The sequence below is a fragment of the Musca autumnalis genome, unplaced genomic scaffold, assembly GCF_047663935.1.
Source record: "Musca autumnalis isolate F117 unplaced genomic scaffold, ASM4766393v1 scaffold_2, whole genome shotgun sequence".
NCBI lineage: Eukaryota > Metazoa > Arthropoda > Insecta > Diptera > Muscidae > Musca > Musca autumnalis.
In genome coordinates, this window is record NW_027411755.1 from 95,993,832 (window position 1) to 96,015,146 (window position 21,315).

The 21,315-nt window shown below is 35.7% G+C and overlaps 1 protein-coding gene across 1 annotated transcript in view; it reads left to right on the forward strand.

The window, feature by feature from the left end:
• The window catches only part of LOC141394316 (cell adhesion molecule Dscam2-like), a 192,738-nt gene that overhangs the window by 53,653 nt on the left and 117,770 nt on the right, over nt 1-21,315 (forward strand). The window contains 1 exon segment of the mRNA XM_073968569.1: nt 3,024-3,283. Within this exon segment, the coding sequence (XP_073824670.1) occupies nt 3,079-3,283 (205 nt within the window). The 5' untranslated portion in view covers nt 3,024-3,078.

Genomic DNA, 21,315 nt, shown 5'->3' on the forward strand with positions numbered 1-21,315 from the left:
TCTTAAGTGTCAATAATCTTATATAACAAATGTTGTGGACATAGGTCCACGTTTTGGTATAGCCCCCATATAACGGTACCCCCCGATTTACGGTATTTTGACGTTTTTAGCTACATTTTCAACCGATGTAGCTATAATTTGGCATTTAGGGTTCTTAAGTGTCAATAAACTTATATAACAAAAGTTGTGGACATAGTTCCACGTTTTGGTATAGCCCCCATATAACGGTACCCCCGATTTACGGTATTTTGACGTTTTAAGTCACATTTCTAGACCAAATTAGCTATAATTTGACATTTAGGGTTCTTATGTGCCAATAAACTTAAATAAGAAAACTTGTGGACATAGGTCCACGTTTTGGTATAGCCCCCATATAACGGTACCCCCGATTTACGGTATTTTGACGTTTTTAGCTACATTTTCAGACCGATTTAGCTATAATTTGACATTTAAGGTTCTTAAGTGTCAATAAACTTATATATGAAAACTTGTTGACGTAGGTCCACGTTTTGGTATAGCCCCCATATAACGGTACCCCCGATTTACGGTATTTTGACGTTTTTAGGTACATTTTTAGACCGATTTAGCTATAAAATTGACATTTAGGGTTCTTAAGTGTCAATAAACTTATATAACAAAACGTTACCGCCCGATTTCAGGTATTTTGACGTTTTAAGTCACATTTCTAGACCAAATTAGCTATAATTTGATATTTAGGGTTCTTATTTTTTTATTATGTTGAGAATTTTACCTACAGGTTTTAACCGAATTATCTGTAATTTGAACATTTGACATTTGAAATTCCTAGTGGTCACCACACCTCTCCATCAAAAATTGTCAACATAGTTCCATGTTCGGATATAGCTCCCATATAACGGTACCTCCCAATTTTCAGTAATTTTGCAATTTCAGCTACAATTTTTAACCGAACTAACTGTAATTTGACATTTGAAGGTTGTAGTGGTAACCACACATCTGCATCAACAATTTTCAACATAGCCCCAATATAACGATACTTCCCGATTTTCGGTACTTTGAGGATTTTACTTAAAATGTTTAACTAACGTAGGTCCATGTTTTGGTATAGCCCCAAAACAAACCTCCCGATTTTCCGTACCTTAGCTTTATTTTTTGGACGAACTTTCTGTAATTTGAAATTTAAAAGCCAACAAAAATTGTTCAATCAAGTTCATATTTTCGTATAGCCCACATGTTAATGACATTTGAAGTTTCCACGTTATGTACCTATTTGCGGTATTTTGAGGATTCTAGCTGCAATTTTTAACCGAATTAGAAGTTATTTGACATTAAAGGCTCCCATCAAAAACTGTCAACATAGGTACCTCCCAATTTCTAGCCCACCAAAAATTGTCAACATACATAGTTAGATATAGGCTCCATAAAAAAGGGCCTCCCGAATGAAGCTTTTTATGTTCATTATCTGACATTTTAACGTACCCACTTAACGAATGAGGAATGAAAACTTAATATTCCATTTTAGTTCAGAATATTTTATGGTGGAGGGTATGAAAAGTTCGGCCCGGCCGAACTTAACGCTTTTTAACTTGTTTATATTTTGTTTGTAAGTTTTAAACCAAAAAAATAGGTTTTTGAGAAAAAATTTACGCACAAAAATTTGGGCGCAGATTACTTTGATCCTGTGAGGGCTACACCTACATATTATACATTAAAAATGCGAAATCTCGAGAACTACAATCAAGTAATAAGCCTTTAGGGAATCCAGCTGCGCGTCCCGATTAGAGCAAAAATTCAAAAAACCCCATTTTTCAGTCTTCAAAATGTCAGCATCCGTTTGAGGTAGATAAGTGGATATATTAAAAAGTCATACATGAGAAACTTCAACTTTGAAGTGTACTCTTTAGCTTCTCCTTTGAGTATTAAGCTCTACATTGTGTTGTAAAACCACTAATTGGAAAATAACATAGTGAAACTCGTTTCCTTCAACGATTTTTTCCGATATAATTTCCTTTACATTAGTACGACCACAGCTTCCGCTCAAATTATTATTTTAAGAAAACCCTCGGTGAATCGGGCTAAAACAGTTTATTTTACCGAAATGCGGTCAAAAGTTATGGTATAGTAAAACTGATCGCGAGTTTCAATACCCCATACCTCAGTCTCAACATAAGTTAATTTTCTACAAAAAGCTTGATACGTCAAAGTAAAGGCACCACTAAATGTGGTATTTTTTGATGTTACTAAAAATATTTGTTAAAAATGTTAACCCCAAAATCCCTCACTTCCGAGCCAGATTGTTTGTTTCGGTTTGTTTGTATCGCTTTCCCATTCAATATGCTTTATTTAAGACAAGTCTAAAACTCCCCACTTTCATCTAGTGTCCATCTAAGCATGTAGTTATTTTTGGTAAATTGACTTGAAATTTAGTGATTTTTTACGTAAAAGTTTTGGTCCCTTGGGTCGGCTAAATATTATAAGAGTTCTGCAATCTAGTTCCTAGTTCACTGTCCTAGTTCCAGAAATTATGAGTAATGTCATACAAACTAAAATATGTAACTTCGTAAAAACACTTTTTTTTCATACAAACGATGTGGACGACTGAAACTACGAGGTGAACTAGATCATTCAATGGAACTAGATTGGTATAACTCTAATTACCATCCAAATGTGAGGGATGTACTTTTAACGACTAACTATATAACGAGAATTCATTAGCGACAGTATTCTTTTATTGAGGACTTACGACCTTTTCGTATCGAAATATGACTTACGACATTTTCTGGCAAATGTGAAACAAATGGCAGAACGCAACATAATATAATTTCCTTTGTCTCATGTGAAGTTATTTCAGTTGTACTGTCATTCTCTAACAAAATCTCAGTTTACATGAAAAGTGAACTTACTAAATTTTCTTACCAAGCAGACGATATATGATTTGTACAAACGACGGCAATGGGGTAGGGGTTATGATATAGTTGACACCGAGCAATATTTACATTTTCCTTACAAATTTAATGTAGCAATGTTTTCATTTTTCTTTTCAGCAAACAAAGTTCTAACAAAATATGCAGGTTTGACAATTTCGGCTAATTAGTGCACATGGAAGTTGAAATTACTGAAAGCATGTGGACTATTCAAGAAAAGAATGGACGTCAGGAAAAACAACGAGAAAACACAAGCTATTTCCAGATAAAAAATAGAGAAAATCACAGAGCGGGATGGTACGAGATTCTTCCACTCCATAATTCCATAATGACCAGATGTCTTTGGTGCATTAGTATTGCATTTATCCTAGCTATAGCTGGTAAGTATTATTAGCAATTACCAATAATACACGTTCGCAAACCCCTTCGCATTTTACTCGCTCATTCAAAAAAAAAAAAAAAAAAAAGAAGGCTACAAGGTTTTGAGTTTCGAACGCCTTTGACAATATAATTGCTTATACATTAAACAATTTAACATGATATTTTTTAACTGATAATCATCGTTTTGTAACGTGGCAAAGGCATTCACTTCCATCATCGTCTTCATCACCAACTTCCCTAATGACATCATCGTCGCCGTCGTCATGAATGGATGGATGTCTAAATGCATTGCTCCCCTTGTCTTTTGTTTGCATAGATTTCCTGTCATCAGCAGCATCTAAAGAATAGGGGGCGTAAAAGAGAAGCTGTTTGTTCCTTATCACGATGATCTGCAAGCAAAATTAATGATGATGCAAATCCTAAATGGAAAATTTCTGACAGATAAGAGAATGTGCAATTGCAAACATTCATTCTTAGGCAGGGGAGACAAATGGGCAAATTTGTGTATGTGGCTGTGGTGTTGTCATTGACGCCGGAGTTTACCAACCTTCTAACACAAGTACGTATTACTTTAGATGACAAGCCGCAAACGTTTTGGGACCTGAGTGTAATCTACTCAAACTCGATGGGCTGTGCAATTTTGTCATCAACGTCAACGACACGCTTTCACCCATCGCCCCAAAGTCATACGCGTACACATGTTAATGCATACATACATGTATGTGCATGTTTATACAGATGTGTGTATGTAGTATTATATTCTTACCCAGTTGCAGTGATGAAAGTTCCACATTTTTTTATAAAGTACTATTTTTGGTACCTTTCTTAATCTTTAGCTGACGACGTAGTGGAAAATTTTACCCCCGCATTATCACGTTTTTGTTCTAATTCAAAAAGGTTGTAAAATAAATGCATTTAATAATATTTGAATCATTTACCTTAAACGACAATATATCAGTCAATACTTATTACTAGTACATTTAAAAACCTAACTTCATATTATATTTCATGTTCGAAATTCGAATGTTTTTTGTAAAAGTCTAAAATAAAATTTCTTTGCAAGATTTAACTTTCAACCTCCTTCATATTCCAGTCTGGACTGTTTTTCTGTGTCAACATCACAATACTCGTACGAGTATACACATTTAAACTCCCATCACATGTTCAATTTTCATCTTGGATATTATGCTTCGTTGTGTACACATGTATGTGTGTAAATTATGGTGACCCAAAAACGATTTTTTTGGATTTCCTACCTAATTTTTTTCCATTAGATCCAAAAACCTTATATATGAAATTCCATGGCGTTCGGTTAACGTTAAAAATTTTTTGTAGAAATCGTTTTTTAGCCACAATTACACTGTGATACAAAAGTGGACAAAATTTTTTTGCAGGATTTCTGATGCACAAATTCTGTTTTGTGGGAGTCCACAGAAGACGAAAATACCTTTGGTTTCTATGGGTCACTTCGGTTTTTCATTTTATAACGGTAAATGTAGTGAAAAATGGACTTTCTTGGATTTTCAACTTTAAACGGACATTACTTCTTTTTTCCACAACCGATTTGCACACACTGTTTTTCATTATAAAGGGGAGAGTAATGCCTTTCGAACAAGCCATAGATTTCTAAAATTGGTTACCAAATGGCTAATTAATAGTGGTTTAAGTGTGACAAAAACGCATTAAAAAACAGTAAAATGTTTTTCCTTGTGCTCTAGGCTGCGCAAATGACACCTAACAGTACAATTATTTACAGTTAGCAGGTAGGAAATTTAGTTGGCTTTCCAAAATGGGAAAAACCAACGAAATCGGTTGAAAAATGAATGCGTTATGGCATTTTTTGTGTTTCAACTATTTGGTTTTTTCTCATATTTTCCTTTATAAAAGATGGGTATCTTAGCATGTATGATTCTAATTGTGATTATCCTGATTAACAATTACGCACAAGGTATCAATGTTTTATAAAGGAAAATATGAAAAAAAACCAAAAAGTTGAAACACAAAAAATGCCATAACGCATTCATTTTTCAACGGATTTTGTTGGTTTTTCCCATTTTGGAAAGCCAACTAAATTTCCTACTTGCTAACTGTAGATAATTGTACTGTTAGGTGTCATTTGCGCAGCCTAGAGCACAAGAAAAAACATTTTACTGTTTTTTAATGCGTTTTTGTCACACTTAAACCACTATTAATTAGCCATTTGGTAACCAATTTTAGAAATCTATGGCTTGTTCGAAAGGCATTACTCTCCCCTTTATAATGAAAAACAGTGTGTGCAAATCGGTTGTGGAAAAAAGAAGTAATGTCCGTTTAAAGTTGAAAATCCAAGAAAGTCCATTTTTCACTACATTTACCGTTATAAAATGAAAAACCGAAGTGACCCATAGAAACCAAAGGTATTTTCGTCTTCTGTGGACTCCCACAAAACAGAATTTATGCATTAGAACCCCTGCAAATTTTCACTGTAGCACAGTGTTATTAACTGGCATTAAGATAATTTTGGTGAAAATGCGCTTTGGCCCCATACAAATTACTATGGAAACAGAGATTGCAAGGTTGGCACGGGTTAACGTTAACCGATCGCCATGAAATATCATATATAAGGTTTTTGGATCAAATGGACAAAAATTGTTTTTATGGGTCACCCTAATGTACATTTAACGTGCATTTCCCTTATTGTAAGGAATTTAGATTTTCCGAGTACGGAGATTGTGGAAATTTGTTTTACCTGTAACTCTAACGATGGAACTTTTGAATAAATAACAATATATGGACATGAAAAACAAAATTAAAACAAGTAAAAAGTCGTTAAGTTCGACCGGGTTGAACTTTTTATACCCTCCAAAATTAAATAATTAGTTTCCTTTCACAATTTTACGTGGAAATTTTTTCGACCACGGATACCCCAAATGCCTAAATTATCTAATCTTATCTAAAAATATGGTGAAAGATACCACCAACCAGGGACGTACGCAGGGGGGCCCTGGCGAGTTTAGTATTGTGCAAATTGGAAGTGCCTGAAAAGACATGTTTACTGGACAAAATGGTCGATATATCAAGAGTTTTCCGTGGAGTATATCTCTAAAACCAATTAGAAAATTGTTTTACTACCTTATTTTTTTTATTATTTATTTAATGGAGAAACAATTATTGTTGTGCGTCATAAAGTGCTAATATCTGCTATAAGTAGCATACCCACCACAAAATTTTTTCCTATCATTAACAAAGTTGTAGCTGAAAACAACCATAAACGAAATTAATGCTCAAACATTGGTTAAATGGTATTAAAATCTGCTGTAATTTCGGCCTTTAGGCTAACGATAAAAATGTACCTAATCGAAATAATGGCCTTTGACTTCTCATATGTTTCGACAAAAGCCGGTTCAAATTTAGCCCAGTTCGTTCGTCTGTCTGGCAAGAGCGCATGAGAACTCTCAAACGGATCAACCGAACTTTAAGTCATATCGGTCCACTCCTTTTTTCCCACAAGACTACAAAATGTTTCGCTAAAATGGTGCGCACAATAGCTCTAGAAGGTCCAAATCGATTTCTTCGAGACATAGATTAGGTCCGGATATGGATTATATCGGTTCACTCCTTCAGGTACCTCCCACACTAAATTTCAATATCAGATTTCACCGAAATTTTGAACATCCTAAAATTACTTCCGGACGTACATATGTAAATCAAGTACCAAGAGGGTCTATATGCGACAACATCTTCGGATACCTCCCTAACAAAATTTCAATATAAGTACAATATAAGGGCTGTTCAAGAATCCATTGGACATTTTGACCAATGCAGCGATATTATATTTTTCGTGGGTGAGTCCATGCTTCCTGACATAACGGTTTAAAAGCTCTAAATCTTACCATGACCAACTAAAATGACGGCTTGGCACCATTTTAAATTGTTTTCGAGAAAACAAAAGTTATGAATTTTCATAAGTTTGCCTCCGCTGTGCCGACAGAATTCATAGTCCTTGGACAGTTTTAAATGTCATCGAGTTCATAAATATCTAATCGTACAATTAAGATAGAAATAAGGCGGAACAACAACCATTGGGATATCAGTTGATGTTTTTCGACTTAAGCTATTTTGTCAGGACTTAGCTAAAATTTTGCAGTACAGTACTGCGAGTAGAATTCGGAGTCTATGAGTCGTAGTTGGTATCGCCCGACTCCTGATAAAAATGTTTTCTGTTTTTTTTCTAAATGTCTGTTCCAGATCCTGCAAGAATAATGTAATTTTCTGAATTTTTTAGTTGTCTTGCATGAACTCTAACACTTCTGGTAAAATAGTAAAGTTTTGGTGTTTTATGGGATAAAAGAATATTATTTTCTTACAATAGTTCGGTACAAGTCCAATCTGCACTCGCGGATTCGAGTTATTCTTTTTTTGGAGTTATTTATTTCAATTAATTACACTGTGATACAAAAGTGGACAAAATTTTTTTGCAGGATTTCTGATGCACAAATTCGGTTTTGTGGGAGTCCACAGAAGACGAAAATACCTTTGGTTTCTTTGGGTCACTTCGGTTTTTCATTTTATAACGGTAAATGTAGTGAAAAATTGGCTTTCTTGGATTTTCAACTTTAAACGGACATTACTTCTTTTTTCCACAACCGATTTGCACACACTGTTTTTCATTATAAAGGGGAGAGTAATGCCTTTCGAACAGGCCATAGATTTTTAAAATCGGTTACCAAATGGCTAAGTAATAGTGGTTTAAGTGTGACAAAAACGCATTAAAAAACAGTAAAATATTTTTCCTTGTGCTCTAGGCTGCGTAAACGACACCTAACAGTACAATTATTTACTGTTAACAAGTAGGAAATTTAGTTGGCTTTCCAAAATGGGAAAAACCAACGAAATCGGTTGAAAAATGAATGCGTTATGGCATTTTTTGTGTTTAAACTTTTTGGTTTTTTTCATATTTTCCTTTATAAAAGATGGGTATCTTAGCTTGTATGATTCTAATTGTGATTATCCTGGTTAACAATTGCGCACAAGGTATCAATGTTTTATAAAGGAAAATATGAAAAAAGCCAAAAAGTTGAAACACAAAAAATGCCATAACGCATTCATTTTTCCACGGAGTTTGTTGGTTTTTCCCATTTTGGAAAGCCAACTAAATTTCATACTTGCTAACTGTAAATAATTATACTGTTAGGTGTCATTTACGCAGCCTAGAGCACAAGGAAAAACATTTTACTGTTTTTTAATGCGTTTTTGTCACAATTAAACCACTATTAATTAGCCATTTGGTAACCGATTTTAAAAATCTATGGCCTGTTCGAAAGGCATTACTCTCCCCTTTATAATGAAAAACAGTGTGTGCAAATCGGTTGTGGAAAAAAGAAGTAATGTCCGTTTAAAGTTGAAAATCCAAGAAAGCCAATTTTTCACTACATTTACCGTTATAAAATGAAAAACCGAAGTGACCCAAAGAAACCAAAGGTATTTTCGTCTTCTGTGGACTCCCACAAAACCGAATTTATGCATTAGAACCCCTGCAAATTTTCACTGTAGCACAGTGTTATTGGTATACAATTAACATTAATAGGGTTTTTAAATAGATCTTCTTATCAGAATCAGTCCTCGCGGTAAAAATGTGTTCAATTGATAACTTAATAAGGCAAAAATAAGACAAAACTTTTTTAATGGGACTGAAGTTGGTGTGTTATATATGGATATGTACTTTAAAGAAGAAGATATACAGAAAATCTTTGAAATAGAATCGAAAATGCCAAATATGAGCTACTGTGGTTAAAAATTCTGGGATACATTAAAACGTAAACCTAAATGGGTAATATTCATTTGAAAGATTTTTTAGTTATTGCGTCAATTCTGTAGGAGAATTTGGTTAAAAACATCAAAATACCAGCCGGATTTTTTGTATGGGGACTATACTGAACGTGTTCTGATATGGTTCATCTCAATTCTAAACATCCAAAGACTAATTTATTATACATACTCTGTTCCAAATTTCAAAGTTATATCTCTCTATTGAAATTATATACTTTGTGTCAATATTTCATATAAAATCAACTAAAAACCCTTTAAAATAGCTAATGCAACGCTACACAACATTTTTTTAATTTCATAAATTTAGGTCAAGGTGGGTCGACTTTGTCAATTACCCGATTTGTTCGTAGCACTCCAGAGATCAGTAATTGATAATAATTTTATTGGATTTTTCAATTATAGAGTGAGATTTTGGTAAAAGAGAAAAGAAACTCAAAATGTATTGACCAAAATTTTCATTGGAAGCCATTAAGCATAAACAATAATAAACAAGTGAGCCAAGGATATAGTCGGGTCGGGGCCGACTATGTGATACCCTACACCACTATCTCTGTGCATACGCTTTTGACTTGTAAAATTCAAAATATTAAAATTGGGATAGCTTAGCGCCTTTGCTCTTCATTAACACTGGTCAATTTATTTTGAAACGCATTTAAATAAGAAATGGAAAAGTGGGATATACACCAATCATCCAAAGGCTTCTTTCTCTGTAAGACCCCCATCAACCCCCAAAATTTCGTTTGGATCAGATCAAAATTCCGAACTGTGGTGTGATTGCACAAAAAATTGAAAAAGGGAAGCATTAGCGACTATTGCTCTCTGTTGTTTGACCACCTATGACAACCTACTTAACATCGTTGTAAAGGTGATATTTTCTACTTTCCTTGTCAGGTTTTGTTTTCGATATATCTCTTACAGAGAGATATTCGCTTTGAAATAAAACGTTGAATTTTTCTCCAAATAAGTTTTTTTTTCACATTCCGACCCCTGAATAATATCCGACCAATACCACAATCAATGGGTTTTTTCCTCTGTGGGACCCCCATTAACACCCAAAATTTCGTGACGATCCAATTAAAATTGCGGCGTGTAGCGTGATTACAAAAAAAATAATAAATGGGATGTATTTCCGACTATTGCGATATCTCCGCTACTTGGCCACCTCCGCCAACCTGCTTTACATCATTGTAAAGATAGGATTTTCTACTTGCATAGTCGGACTTTGTTTTTGGAAGGTCCCCAACCGAAGCTTAATATTCGTCATTATTATTAACATCGCAAAAATGAAAAGTTGTGTTCTATTAGCGCCTATTGCTATATCTTCGTTGTTACGACAACCTTCTATACATCGTTCAAAGGTGATATTTTCTACTTTCATTAGCAGGTTTTGCTTTTGATATACCCCATATAGAAGCGGAGATATTCGCTTTGAAATAAAACGTTGACTTTTTCTCCAAATAAGCTTTCTGCCCATTCCGACCCCTGAATATTATCCGACCGTCACCAAAATCAATAGGCTTTTTCCCCTCGGGAACCTTCATCAACACCCAAAATTTGGTGACGATGGGATTAAAATTGCGACCTGTAACGTGATTACAAGGTTTAGATGGACAGACGGGCGGACGCACATAGCCAGATCGACTCAGCTCGTCGAGACATTCATTTTGGTATATACGGGGTCTACGACCATTATTTCCAAAACCAACGTATAATACCCACCACACAATGTGGTGTAGGGTATAAAAATATGTATTTTTAAAAACTCCACCATTGTATGGAGCGTATATAAAGTTTGGTTTTCCGTTTGTAACGCATCGAAATAACCATTTGCCACCCTATGTAGTATATATTCTTGATCAGGCTAAAATTTTGGAAAGATGCGTCTTTTGTCTGCAGGCAGTTGAAGTTCGAAGAAGGTCTATATCGGTCCACGGTTTGGTATACCGCCAATTTAAGGTATTTTTCGTTTTTAGCTACACTTTCAGACCGACTTAGCTATAATTTGGCGTTTAGGGTTCCTAGTGGTCAACAAACTTCTCCACCAAAAATTGTAGATATGGGTCTATGTTTTAAAATAGCCCAGATATCAGCGTACACCCAATTTTAAGTATTTTGACATTTGTACAGTTTTTGACATTTGTACATCCGTTTTCGGACTGAATTTGGTATAAGTTTGGGATCCTAGTGGACTAAAAATTGTGGTCCATGTTTTGTATATGTATAGACTCCCTAAACGGTACCGTCCGATTTCAGGTATTTTGAAGTTATTTGCTATATTTTCAGTCCAAATAAGCCATAATTTGGCTTTGAGGTTCGAAGAGATGTTCTCCACCACAAATTGTGGACATAGGTCCACGTTTTGTAATGGGCCCCATATAACAGTTCCACCTGATTTCAGGTATTTTGAAGTTTTTTTCGCTACAATTTCAAACCGAATTGGCTATAATTTTACATTTGGGGTTTCTAGTGGTCCAAAATCTTATCAACAAAGAACTGTGGACATACATAGGTTCGTGATGTTTTGGTATAGCCCCCATATAATGGTATCGCCCGATTTCAAATATTTTGACGTCTTTGCTACATTTTCAGACCGAATAAGCCACATATAGTCGAAGTGGTACACATACATACATAGATCTACGTTTTGGGATAGTCCCTATATAAAGATAATGCCCAATTTCGAGTATTTGGAAGTCATCATATACATTTTCTGGCTAAATTGGCTGCATTTTGGCATTTAGGGTTCTCAGTGGTCAGCAAACGTCAAAAGTTCACGTTTTGGAATTTTTTTTTTTTTTTTTTTTTTTTTTTTCCTTTATTCATTCCACCTGGGAACATAGGGCATTTACAAGAAAATTCCATTCTTCTCTATTATTACATATAAATTTAACTTCTTGCCAGGACATGTTTAATCTTTTAAGTTCCATAGAAACTGTTCTGCGCCACGTGTTTCTGGGCCTTCCTGGACGTCTAGTGCCTTGGGGGTTCCAATCTAGGGCAGATCTGGAGATGCTACCAGCATCTTTTCGAAGTGTGTGGCCTATCCACTTCCATTTTCTTCTTGTAATCTGGCGTTTTATTGGTTCTTCATTGGTTTTGTTCCACAATTCAAGATTAGATATTGTGTTTGGCCAAAAGATGCCGCAAATTCTTCTTAAGCATATGTTTATGAAGGCTTGTAGTTTTTGAATTATTCCGTTTGAAAAGAGCCAGGTTTCGCTCCCATATAGCAAAATTGGTTTTACGCATGCGTTGAATAAGCGCAGTTTTGTTTGGAGCGAGAGATGTTGTGACCTCCATGTTTTGCTAAGGCGACCAAACGCAGATCTGGCTTTATTTAGCTTACTGTTGACATCTTCTTCCACTCCTCCGTCAATATCCATGAAGCATCCTAAATAGCAAAACGATTTCACATATTGTATTGTTGCGTTGTTAATTTGTATGTGGTTGTCATTTGAATAATTTATGCGCATTGCATGTGTCTTCTTTGTATTAATTTCGAGGCCAACATCTTTGGCTAGAAGAACAAGCTCGTTCACTTTATCTTGCATGTCGGTAAACTTGTGCGACATAAGACAAATATCATCGGCAAAGTCCAGGTCTTCTAGATGTCGATGGAGAGTCCAAATAATACCTCTTTTCTTCGAACATATCTTCTCCATGATTTCGTCGAGAACTACCGCAAAAAGTAACGGGGATAAGGGACAACCTTGCTTCACCCCAGCGTTAGTTGTGAAAGGCTCACTCATTAAGTTGTTATGTTTTACTTGAAGAGTTGCGTTATTATACATTGATTTTATGATATTTATAATTTTTGGCGGCACACGCCTTTTTTGTAATGCGGACCAAATTGCATTGCGTTTAATAGAATCGAACGCTTTTCGAAAATCTATGAAGACGAGATAGAGTGGTGTTCGCCATTCTATAGATTGTTCTATTATTACGCGCAGGATGTTTGTCTGGTCGACGCAGCTTCGATGTGGGCGGAACCCAGCCTGTTCATCCCGCAACGTTTTTTCAATGGGTTGCAGTCTGTCATTTATTATAATTGCAATAATTTTATAAACGGCGTTAAGCAGGGTGATTCCCCGCCAGTTATCGCATTGTTTCAGATCACCTTTTTTCGGCAGTTTAATTATGGTGCCTTTCGTCCATGCGCTAGGTAGCCACTCATTTATCCACGCCTCGTTTATGTGCGAGCGTTTTGGAATTGCCCTCATAAAACGGTTCCGCCCGCTTTAATGTATTCGGACGCATTTCGGTTTCAAAGTGGTTTAAAAACTTATCAAACAAAAATTGCGGACATACATACGTCCACTTGTTGGTAATACCAATATTAGACGAAATTCGAAAATGGTGCTTATAGGTTCCTCCCCCACAAAAGTTCGAAAATATTCGCTGATATGGTAAGCGCAATATCCTATAAACCGAGCAACCGATTTTGTCCAAACTTTTGATCTCGAAATAGTTTGTCCATACTTAGTTTACGTTCAAAAGTGGGTTAAGGTACCACCCAAACAAATGATCAACATTTTTATTTAAGTGCGGTTAAGGAAAATTTTTACCGAAGGAAAAGCGAGAGAGAAAAATATCGAAAGACATTTAGAAATTGTTTTCAGTAGTTTATACCAAATCAACTAAAGAAAGAACGACCAATGTTTCGGAGTATTACACTTCGTTTTACCAAAGGTAGCACAAAAACTTCAAGAGTCCGTAAATCTTTGCAATTTGCATCAATTTAAAAATTGGGATTTTCTCTATCATTATATGAAAAATTGTCTATCATGACTGCGACATTTTGTAGCACGGAAGGTATATGTTGTTTTCGATATTTTTCTCACAAAAGTTATGGTCAACATCACCCGCTGAATACTACCCGATCATTATCCAAAATTAATGGCATCAGACCAGAAATTTTGCCTCATACAAAATTTTGTCAGTATTGACCTAATTTTGCGACCTCTACGTGAATATGGTTAAACAACACACAATTAAATTGTGGGGTCCCTGTATATACTAGGCTGTAACTCTGTTATCTGACCATGTACATCAATAGAAAGATCGAAAGATCGTCTTCCAATTATAACTCACGTTGGTTTAAATGTTTTTACCAATTTTCACACAAAAGTTTTAGTCTGCAAACCATACTTCATACTTCGTTTTGATTTTGGTCTATTCCTCCTTTAAAGTTGAACCACGCGTTATCTCGTTGAGATATGAATTTTGGGATAACACAAGGCATGCATTTTCGAAAAAAGCAAACTTATAATAAATACCATTTTCACATGTGATGTAGGGTATAAATACAAGGTGAGGTGTACAAGTATTTTTGCGAAGTAATTGTATGATGCACAGTCACATATTAACGGCTTTAAAGTCACACACATAGTTAAAATTACCAGGTTGGGAAATATAGATACTTATTTCGTATAGAATTTTTCCAGAGTTTTAAGAACCTTTAGACATTCCCGAAAAACAAGCTTAGCATTGCCAGTCACACTGTATCTAATATTTTCATTGGTTCCCTGTACGAATAGAAAAAATGTTTATTTTTAATTTCGTCTTCTTCCACCAGAAGAAAACAAAATGAGAAAAGAGGAAAATGTTTGAAGTGCATGTACTTCCAGCTTTTATAAAATGTTAATATGTCGAAAATGTTTTTTAGCATGTGTTCAGCCTCGTGCTGACAGACACACTACTAAGAAGTGGAGGGCGGGAGTGCCCACAATGATTGTCGTGCTCACACACAAACTCCAACACACACTAGTAAACAAACGCCCATTCTCCTGTCATTACAAGTTAAACCAACAACAATAGCATCGTCAGCAGCTACAATAGCTGAAATGCCCATATATGCGTCTATATATGTAGGTGTATGAATGGGAGTAAGAAAGCACTCTTACTCATGTCGGAATGAATGTGTGCTTTGTATGAGCTTAGTACTTGTGAAATGAAAGCATTCATAACTCATCTTTTGTAATGATGCTGTTGAGGACACAGGGCCCGACTTTCATGCAGACGATGCCTATGATGATGTTGATGATACTGATGGTTATACTCAAGTTTGTTCCTCGCAATTTCCTGTTTGCCTCTTTGCCGTAAATGTTGCAGAAAGTTAAGGTTTTTGAAATTTCTGAAGGGCATACTTGAATAAGCCGAGTTCCTCCCCATTCGTTCATATGTGCACTGCTGTTGCTGATGATGACGTTGATGAAGAACGTATCATTGCTGTGAATAAGGTCCCGAATGGCAGTAGCAGTTTTCCATTCGCCCTCTCGCCCGCATGTCTTCTCGATTGAAGCCATTGCGTCAATGTCCTCCTTTAAAGTTGAACCACGAACACACTTAACTCGGTACAACAAGTCGAGTTAAAAGAAAATAGTCCAACACACAGGGAGAGAGCCAGCGTTTATTTTTATAAAGAAGTTTTTGGAATGCTTGTGTTGCATGTGTATGGTTTTTATTAGGGCGGGTAACATACGACGTATGTGACAATCTAAACGACAATGTTACAAAATTGAAAATTACAAATACACTCAAAGATTGTTTATCTGTAATTTTCAGACTAATCCTAATCTTAATATTGGTTTGTTGATCGGGAAGAATATTGAAAAGTGATCAAAACGTGGACCTGCTTGCATCTAAAATTCTCTGCAGAAATTTTTTCTACCATAAACGAATGGTAATAACGCAGCTATAACCCTGAAAATGCCGAAAATCGGGAGGTACCATTCTATGGTGGTCTATATCAAAACTTGTACTGATACAACTCAGGAACGCTAAATCATTCAAAGCGTTGGGCCCTAACAAAATCTCTATGTTAATGCTGAAACAGCCGGATGAGCCGGGATTGGAGTATCTCACTAAAGTTCTCATTCTGTCGCTAGCAACCATCATTATTTCCGAAGTCTGGAAAATGGGCAGGGTGGTCCCGCTACTGACCGGCTACTACTGACTTTTATACCCTACACCACACAGTGGTAAGGGGTATTATGTCTTTGTGCATTTGTATGTAAAATACAAAAGGAAACGAAATAGACCCATAGTTCCTTTTGGGGATATACATATAATCACTTTCTGAGTCGATTCATGCATGTCCGTCCGTCTGTCCGTGTATTTTTGTTCGCAACGTACAGGTCGCATTTTTTTCCGATTCAGCTGAAAATTGGGGACTACAACTTTTTTAGTCATAGGAAGAACGATATGCTTTTGGTGAAAATGGGTTCAGATTTGGATATAGCTCCCATATATATTTTCGCCCGATTTCACGTATTTGCTGCACTAAACACGCTATATACGTCCAATTTTGATGAAATTTTGAATGTGTGACTGAATTCGGTCTTAAAATAAATGTGCCAAATTATATCGAAATCCGTTTAGATTTGGATATAGCTCCCATATATATGTTCGCCCGATTTCACGAATTTGCTGCACCAATCACGCTGTATACGTCCGATTTTAATGAAATTTTGAATGTTTGACTGAATTTGGTCTAGAAATAAGTGTGCCAAATTATATAGAAATCGGTTCAGGTTTGGATATAGCTCCCATATATATTTTCGGCCGATTTCACGTATTTTCTGTACCAAACACGCTATATATTTCCGATTTCGATGAAATTTGGAATGTGTGACTAAATTCAGTCTAGAAATAAATGTGCCAAATTATATCGAAATCGGTTCAGATTTGGATATAGCACCCATATATATTTTCGGCCGATTTCGCGTATTTGCTGCTCCAAACACGCTATATAAGTCCGATTTCAATGATATTTGGAATGTGTGACTGAATTCGGTCTGGAAATAAATGTGCCAAATTATATCAAAATCGGTTAAGATCTGGATATAGCTCCGATTTATATTTTACATATTCACAGTGTTGTAGGGTATCATATAGTCGGCCCCGCCCGACTTTGATCCTTTCCTTACTGGTTTTTTATTGGGATAGCTGATGCAATTTATTTTTGTTTGTTTTTTTTTTTTCAAAATAGTCTGGCATAATCTCATTTTTCTTGTTTTAATATTTTAAAACAACTAAATTATTAGTGAAAAAAGTTTGGCATTGTTCGCCAAGGGGTAAGGCAGGGAAGACAATGCCAAACTTTTTCCACTAATAAATTAGTCGTTTTAAACTAATAAAACAACAACAATGGAATTAAGCCAGACTATTTTGAAAAAAAAGAAGATCCACTATCTAGAGGCATAGGTTCAACGATAGAGGAGAGAACCCCTAGATGAACCGGCATATCAAGCAGGCTTAAATAACAATCACACGAACGCAGTTGCTAAGGCCATCAACAAATATAGTGTGAATGAAGTCCTCGGAGCACATCTCCCATCTACCGCAGCTGAAGAGTTGCCACTGCAAACCTGATTGGTTTTGGCTCAACTACGCCCAGGATATTGTAGTCGATTTAATTCTTATTGACATCTGCCCAGCATGCGGCATGGGCCCGCACGAAACAGTACCTTTTCGACAGCCCTGACAAACCTACTCATCTAACTCCAGTCGACCTGTGGTTACATCCCATCGAAACAGACACTTTTCTGGAACTGAAGATAGACCCAGAGTTAGATTGAGCAGAATAATGAACACACAACGTCGTAAAAATCTCAAAATACTTGGTTTTTTTTTCAACGGTCAAGCTGATAATCTCATGCCACGCCATCTTTTCATGTGCATCTCTGATGACAATGTGAATTTAAATAGGGAAAAATGAGCTTTAAAGTAGAGCTGGAAAAACATCGATGAAAATCGTTAGTACTTACTTAGCTGTGGCCTTCCCGATTTGCGTGAACTTGCGCAAGTACCCATGTTTCGAGATGTGGTTTTATTCTTAAACTTCTTACTTAGCCCAAAGTAGCATCTGTTGGCCAACACTATTCTTCTTCGTATTTCCAACTGATGTTTTTTTGTGTGTTTATAACGGTTCCGAGGTAGACGAAGTCCTTTACTACCTCAAAATTTTATGTGCCAACATTCACAGATGGTGCGAGATCTGTGGACGTATTACGCGTCGATAACATAAACTTAGTTTTATCGCCGTTTACTGCCAGGCCGATCGACCCATGATGTCAATGTCGTTGGCATAAGCAAGGAACATATATATATATGGCTGTTTGTGTATATTGTTCCACTTCTTTTGATCTTCGCATCTCGTATGACCTTCTCCTACAGGATGATGAAGAGATCGCAAGACAGACCGCCTCCTTGTCTGAAACCTCTTTTGGTAATAAACTCTTCGGAGAGGTTCTTTCCTATTTTAACTGTGGACCGAGTATCAGTTAATGCCACCTTACGAAGCCGAATGTGCTTTGCAGGGATACCAAAATCAGACATGTTTTGTAACACCTTTGAAAGTATAGGGCTGTCGAAGACTGCTTTATAATAGACAAAAAGATGGAAGGTGTCGATCTGCATTTCTTGAAATCGATAGTATCGGTTCTTTTTCTAATGCAATGTGGATTGATATTATTCGACTAAAATATATAGAAATTACGCTGCTTTTCGGTTTTGTGCATGTGAGAAAGTAAGGCCCGTTCTTACATCTTGTCTTTAAAGTCCATTTTTGTTATCCATTACTTTAAGAAAAGTGAGGAATAAAGTTCGCATTACCAGTGATTTGTTATTACATCTTCCATTTAAACTAAATGTTATATTTTGTAAAAATATGGCAAAATTAAGCAAAAAAATCCGCATTCTTCAAGTTTTCTTAAATCTGATTGGTTGATTTGAATTTGCCGACATTTTGCTCTTGCTTTTGGTGCAGCATACTCTCGGGTCCAGTTTAAATTTTAAAAGGAACCCAAAGTTCATTTTAATTTATCTTGCACTTATTCTTAAAGCAAACATGTAAGAATAAAAATCGCATTATCTGTCCGATAACGACCAAAATTTAATTACCGAAAGGATGTAATAATGGGCCTAGTTGTGAAAAAGTAGCAGTGGTAAAGTTTCGAGCCTAATAAAGAAAACGCGATTATTTATCATCAAATATAGTTTTATTGTTTTCTTAAGGGGTTACCTCTATGACCGATATGACCGTTCAATATGAAGAACCCGTTGTGTTTTCTGTAAAACGCGTTTTCTTGAAATTCGCTTTTTTAAGTAGGTGCCAACGATAGCTCGAAAACGAATGGACCGATCTTCACATATTTTGGCGAGCTTACTAAATACATAAAAATCTTGTCTTTAAGTGGACAGATTTAAAAAATTCCCGATTTTTTGACGAAAAATTAAAATTTTTTCCGTTAAAATCGAAATTTGGACTTTGACAGTTCACAATTTTCTTAAAAAAGATTTTTTAAATTCTGTTACGCTTAAAGACAGATAATTAGGTTTTTTAAAATGCCCACAAAAATATACCAAGATCGCTTTCGAGCTATCGTTGGCAACACAAAACGCTTTTACAAAAAAATGTTTTACCAAAATACGAGGGGCACTAAAAAACCTTCTGGGCTGTACAACACCCAGTGTCGCCAGGCCTCATGTGACATTCTTTTTTGAAAAGTTTGAATGTTTTTACCCTAAGCGTACTCGGGACACTTTAATATACGACCATATGTTGGGTTGTTTAAAGTGGCTTGAAAAAATCACTTTGCAAGAAAATGGAATTTACTTGTGAACATTTTCGTCCGATATTTTTTTTACAAATTTAGACGTGGATAATCACGACATGAGCGCATCGATCAAATTAAATCTTTATATGCCGATAAAGGGCCATCCTATAGCACTATGAAAAACTAGTTTAATGAATTTAATCGTGGCCGACATTCGGCAAAAAACTAAGGTCGTGAGGGTCGCCCAAAATCGGCCGTTGTGCAAGAAAAAAATTAAGACGTGAATGGACAATGCAGGATCGCCATGTTATATCGTGAGATAGAGGCATTATTGGGCATTTCTTCCACCAACAAACATTTGATATTCCATGAACACCTGGTTGCAAAAATGGATTTTTCTCTCTAGATCCAGCAAAATTTGCAAATCGCTCAAAAAAGGCTCTTGTGGATTGTGGTGCAAAGAAATTGTGAATAAAAACAATCGAGGTGCTTCAAAATACATTTATAAGATCGTCACAAACGACGAATATTGGATCTATGCTTAGGAGCTCGAAACAAGACAGGAATCGACCGTTTGGGTCTTCGAAAGCGAGCCAAATCCAACAAAAGCTGTTCATGGAAGAAGACCTTCGAAGCAAATGGTCGCCTGTTTCTTTGGCAAAACTGACCGTGTCTCGACTATACGGCTATCTCCTGAGGAATTCGAAAAACAAACAAGAGAAGACGAATCGTTCTGCATCATGACAATGCGAGCTCTCACACATCGATTCAAACCAGCGCACACTGGTCGAAACCACTGATCTAGCGGCGCGAAAGTCCAAAAATCAAACTAGAAAATTGCGAAATATTTTAAATTGTATCGATTACAGACACATTGCTGACAAAAATTTTGTTTTTTAATTTTTGTTGTTGTAAATATTCACTCAGTTATTTACTATCAAATACAAGAAATGTTGCTGCACGAGATTTTAAAAAATTTGTTGCTAAAAAATTGTCTTCATATTTCTTTAAATGTTAAATAAATTCGTAATAAAACTGAACATAATTTATTTTTAATTGATAGATGAGGGTGTGACTTAAATTATAAAAAATAGTTTTCTTTATTATTATTTTTTTAATTTATAGTTTTCTGTCATGAGGTACATAGTTATATATGTACCTCATGACAGAAAACTATAAATTAAAAAAATAATAATTTTTATAAGGGTTTGTTTTTTTTTTTTTGTTTTACACGGTTTTTCCATAGAGTGCATCTTGTAAACTTGGCCGAACATGGGTTCGATTATTTTTTGGGGAATTAAATTGAACTCTTTGGATACGGAATAACCACATTAGGGCTGCAAATATTTGTAAATCTTCTGATAACTGCACTTTTAAAATATGGGATTTTGCTTGAAATTAATACTAATTTAGCTGGGCATTTGTACGTGAGCATATCAAAATATGGAACTATCATGGGAATTTTTTGCAATGAGAAGTTCTATCCCCGGAGACCTTAAACTACCATATTATAACTAAATCCGGCAATAAATATGGGATAACAAGTAAAAATTCCGTGAATCGGGGGGTACCATAAAAGGGGCCTACATCAAAACATAAATACACATTGAAAATGTTTTGTAAGAAGATTCAGTGAATCGGGGGGTACCATAAAAGGGGGCTAC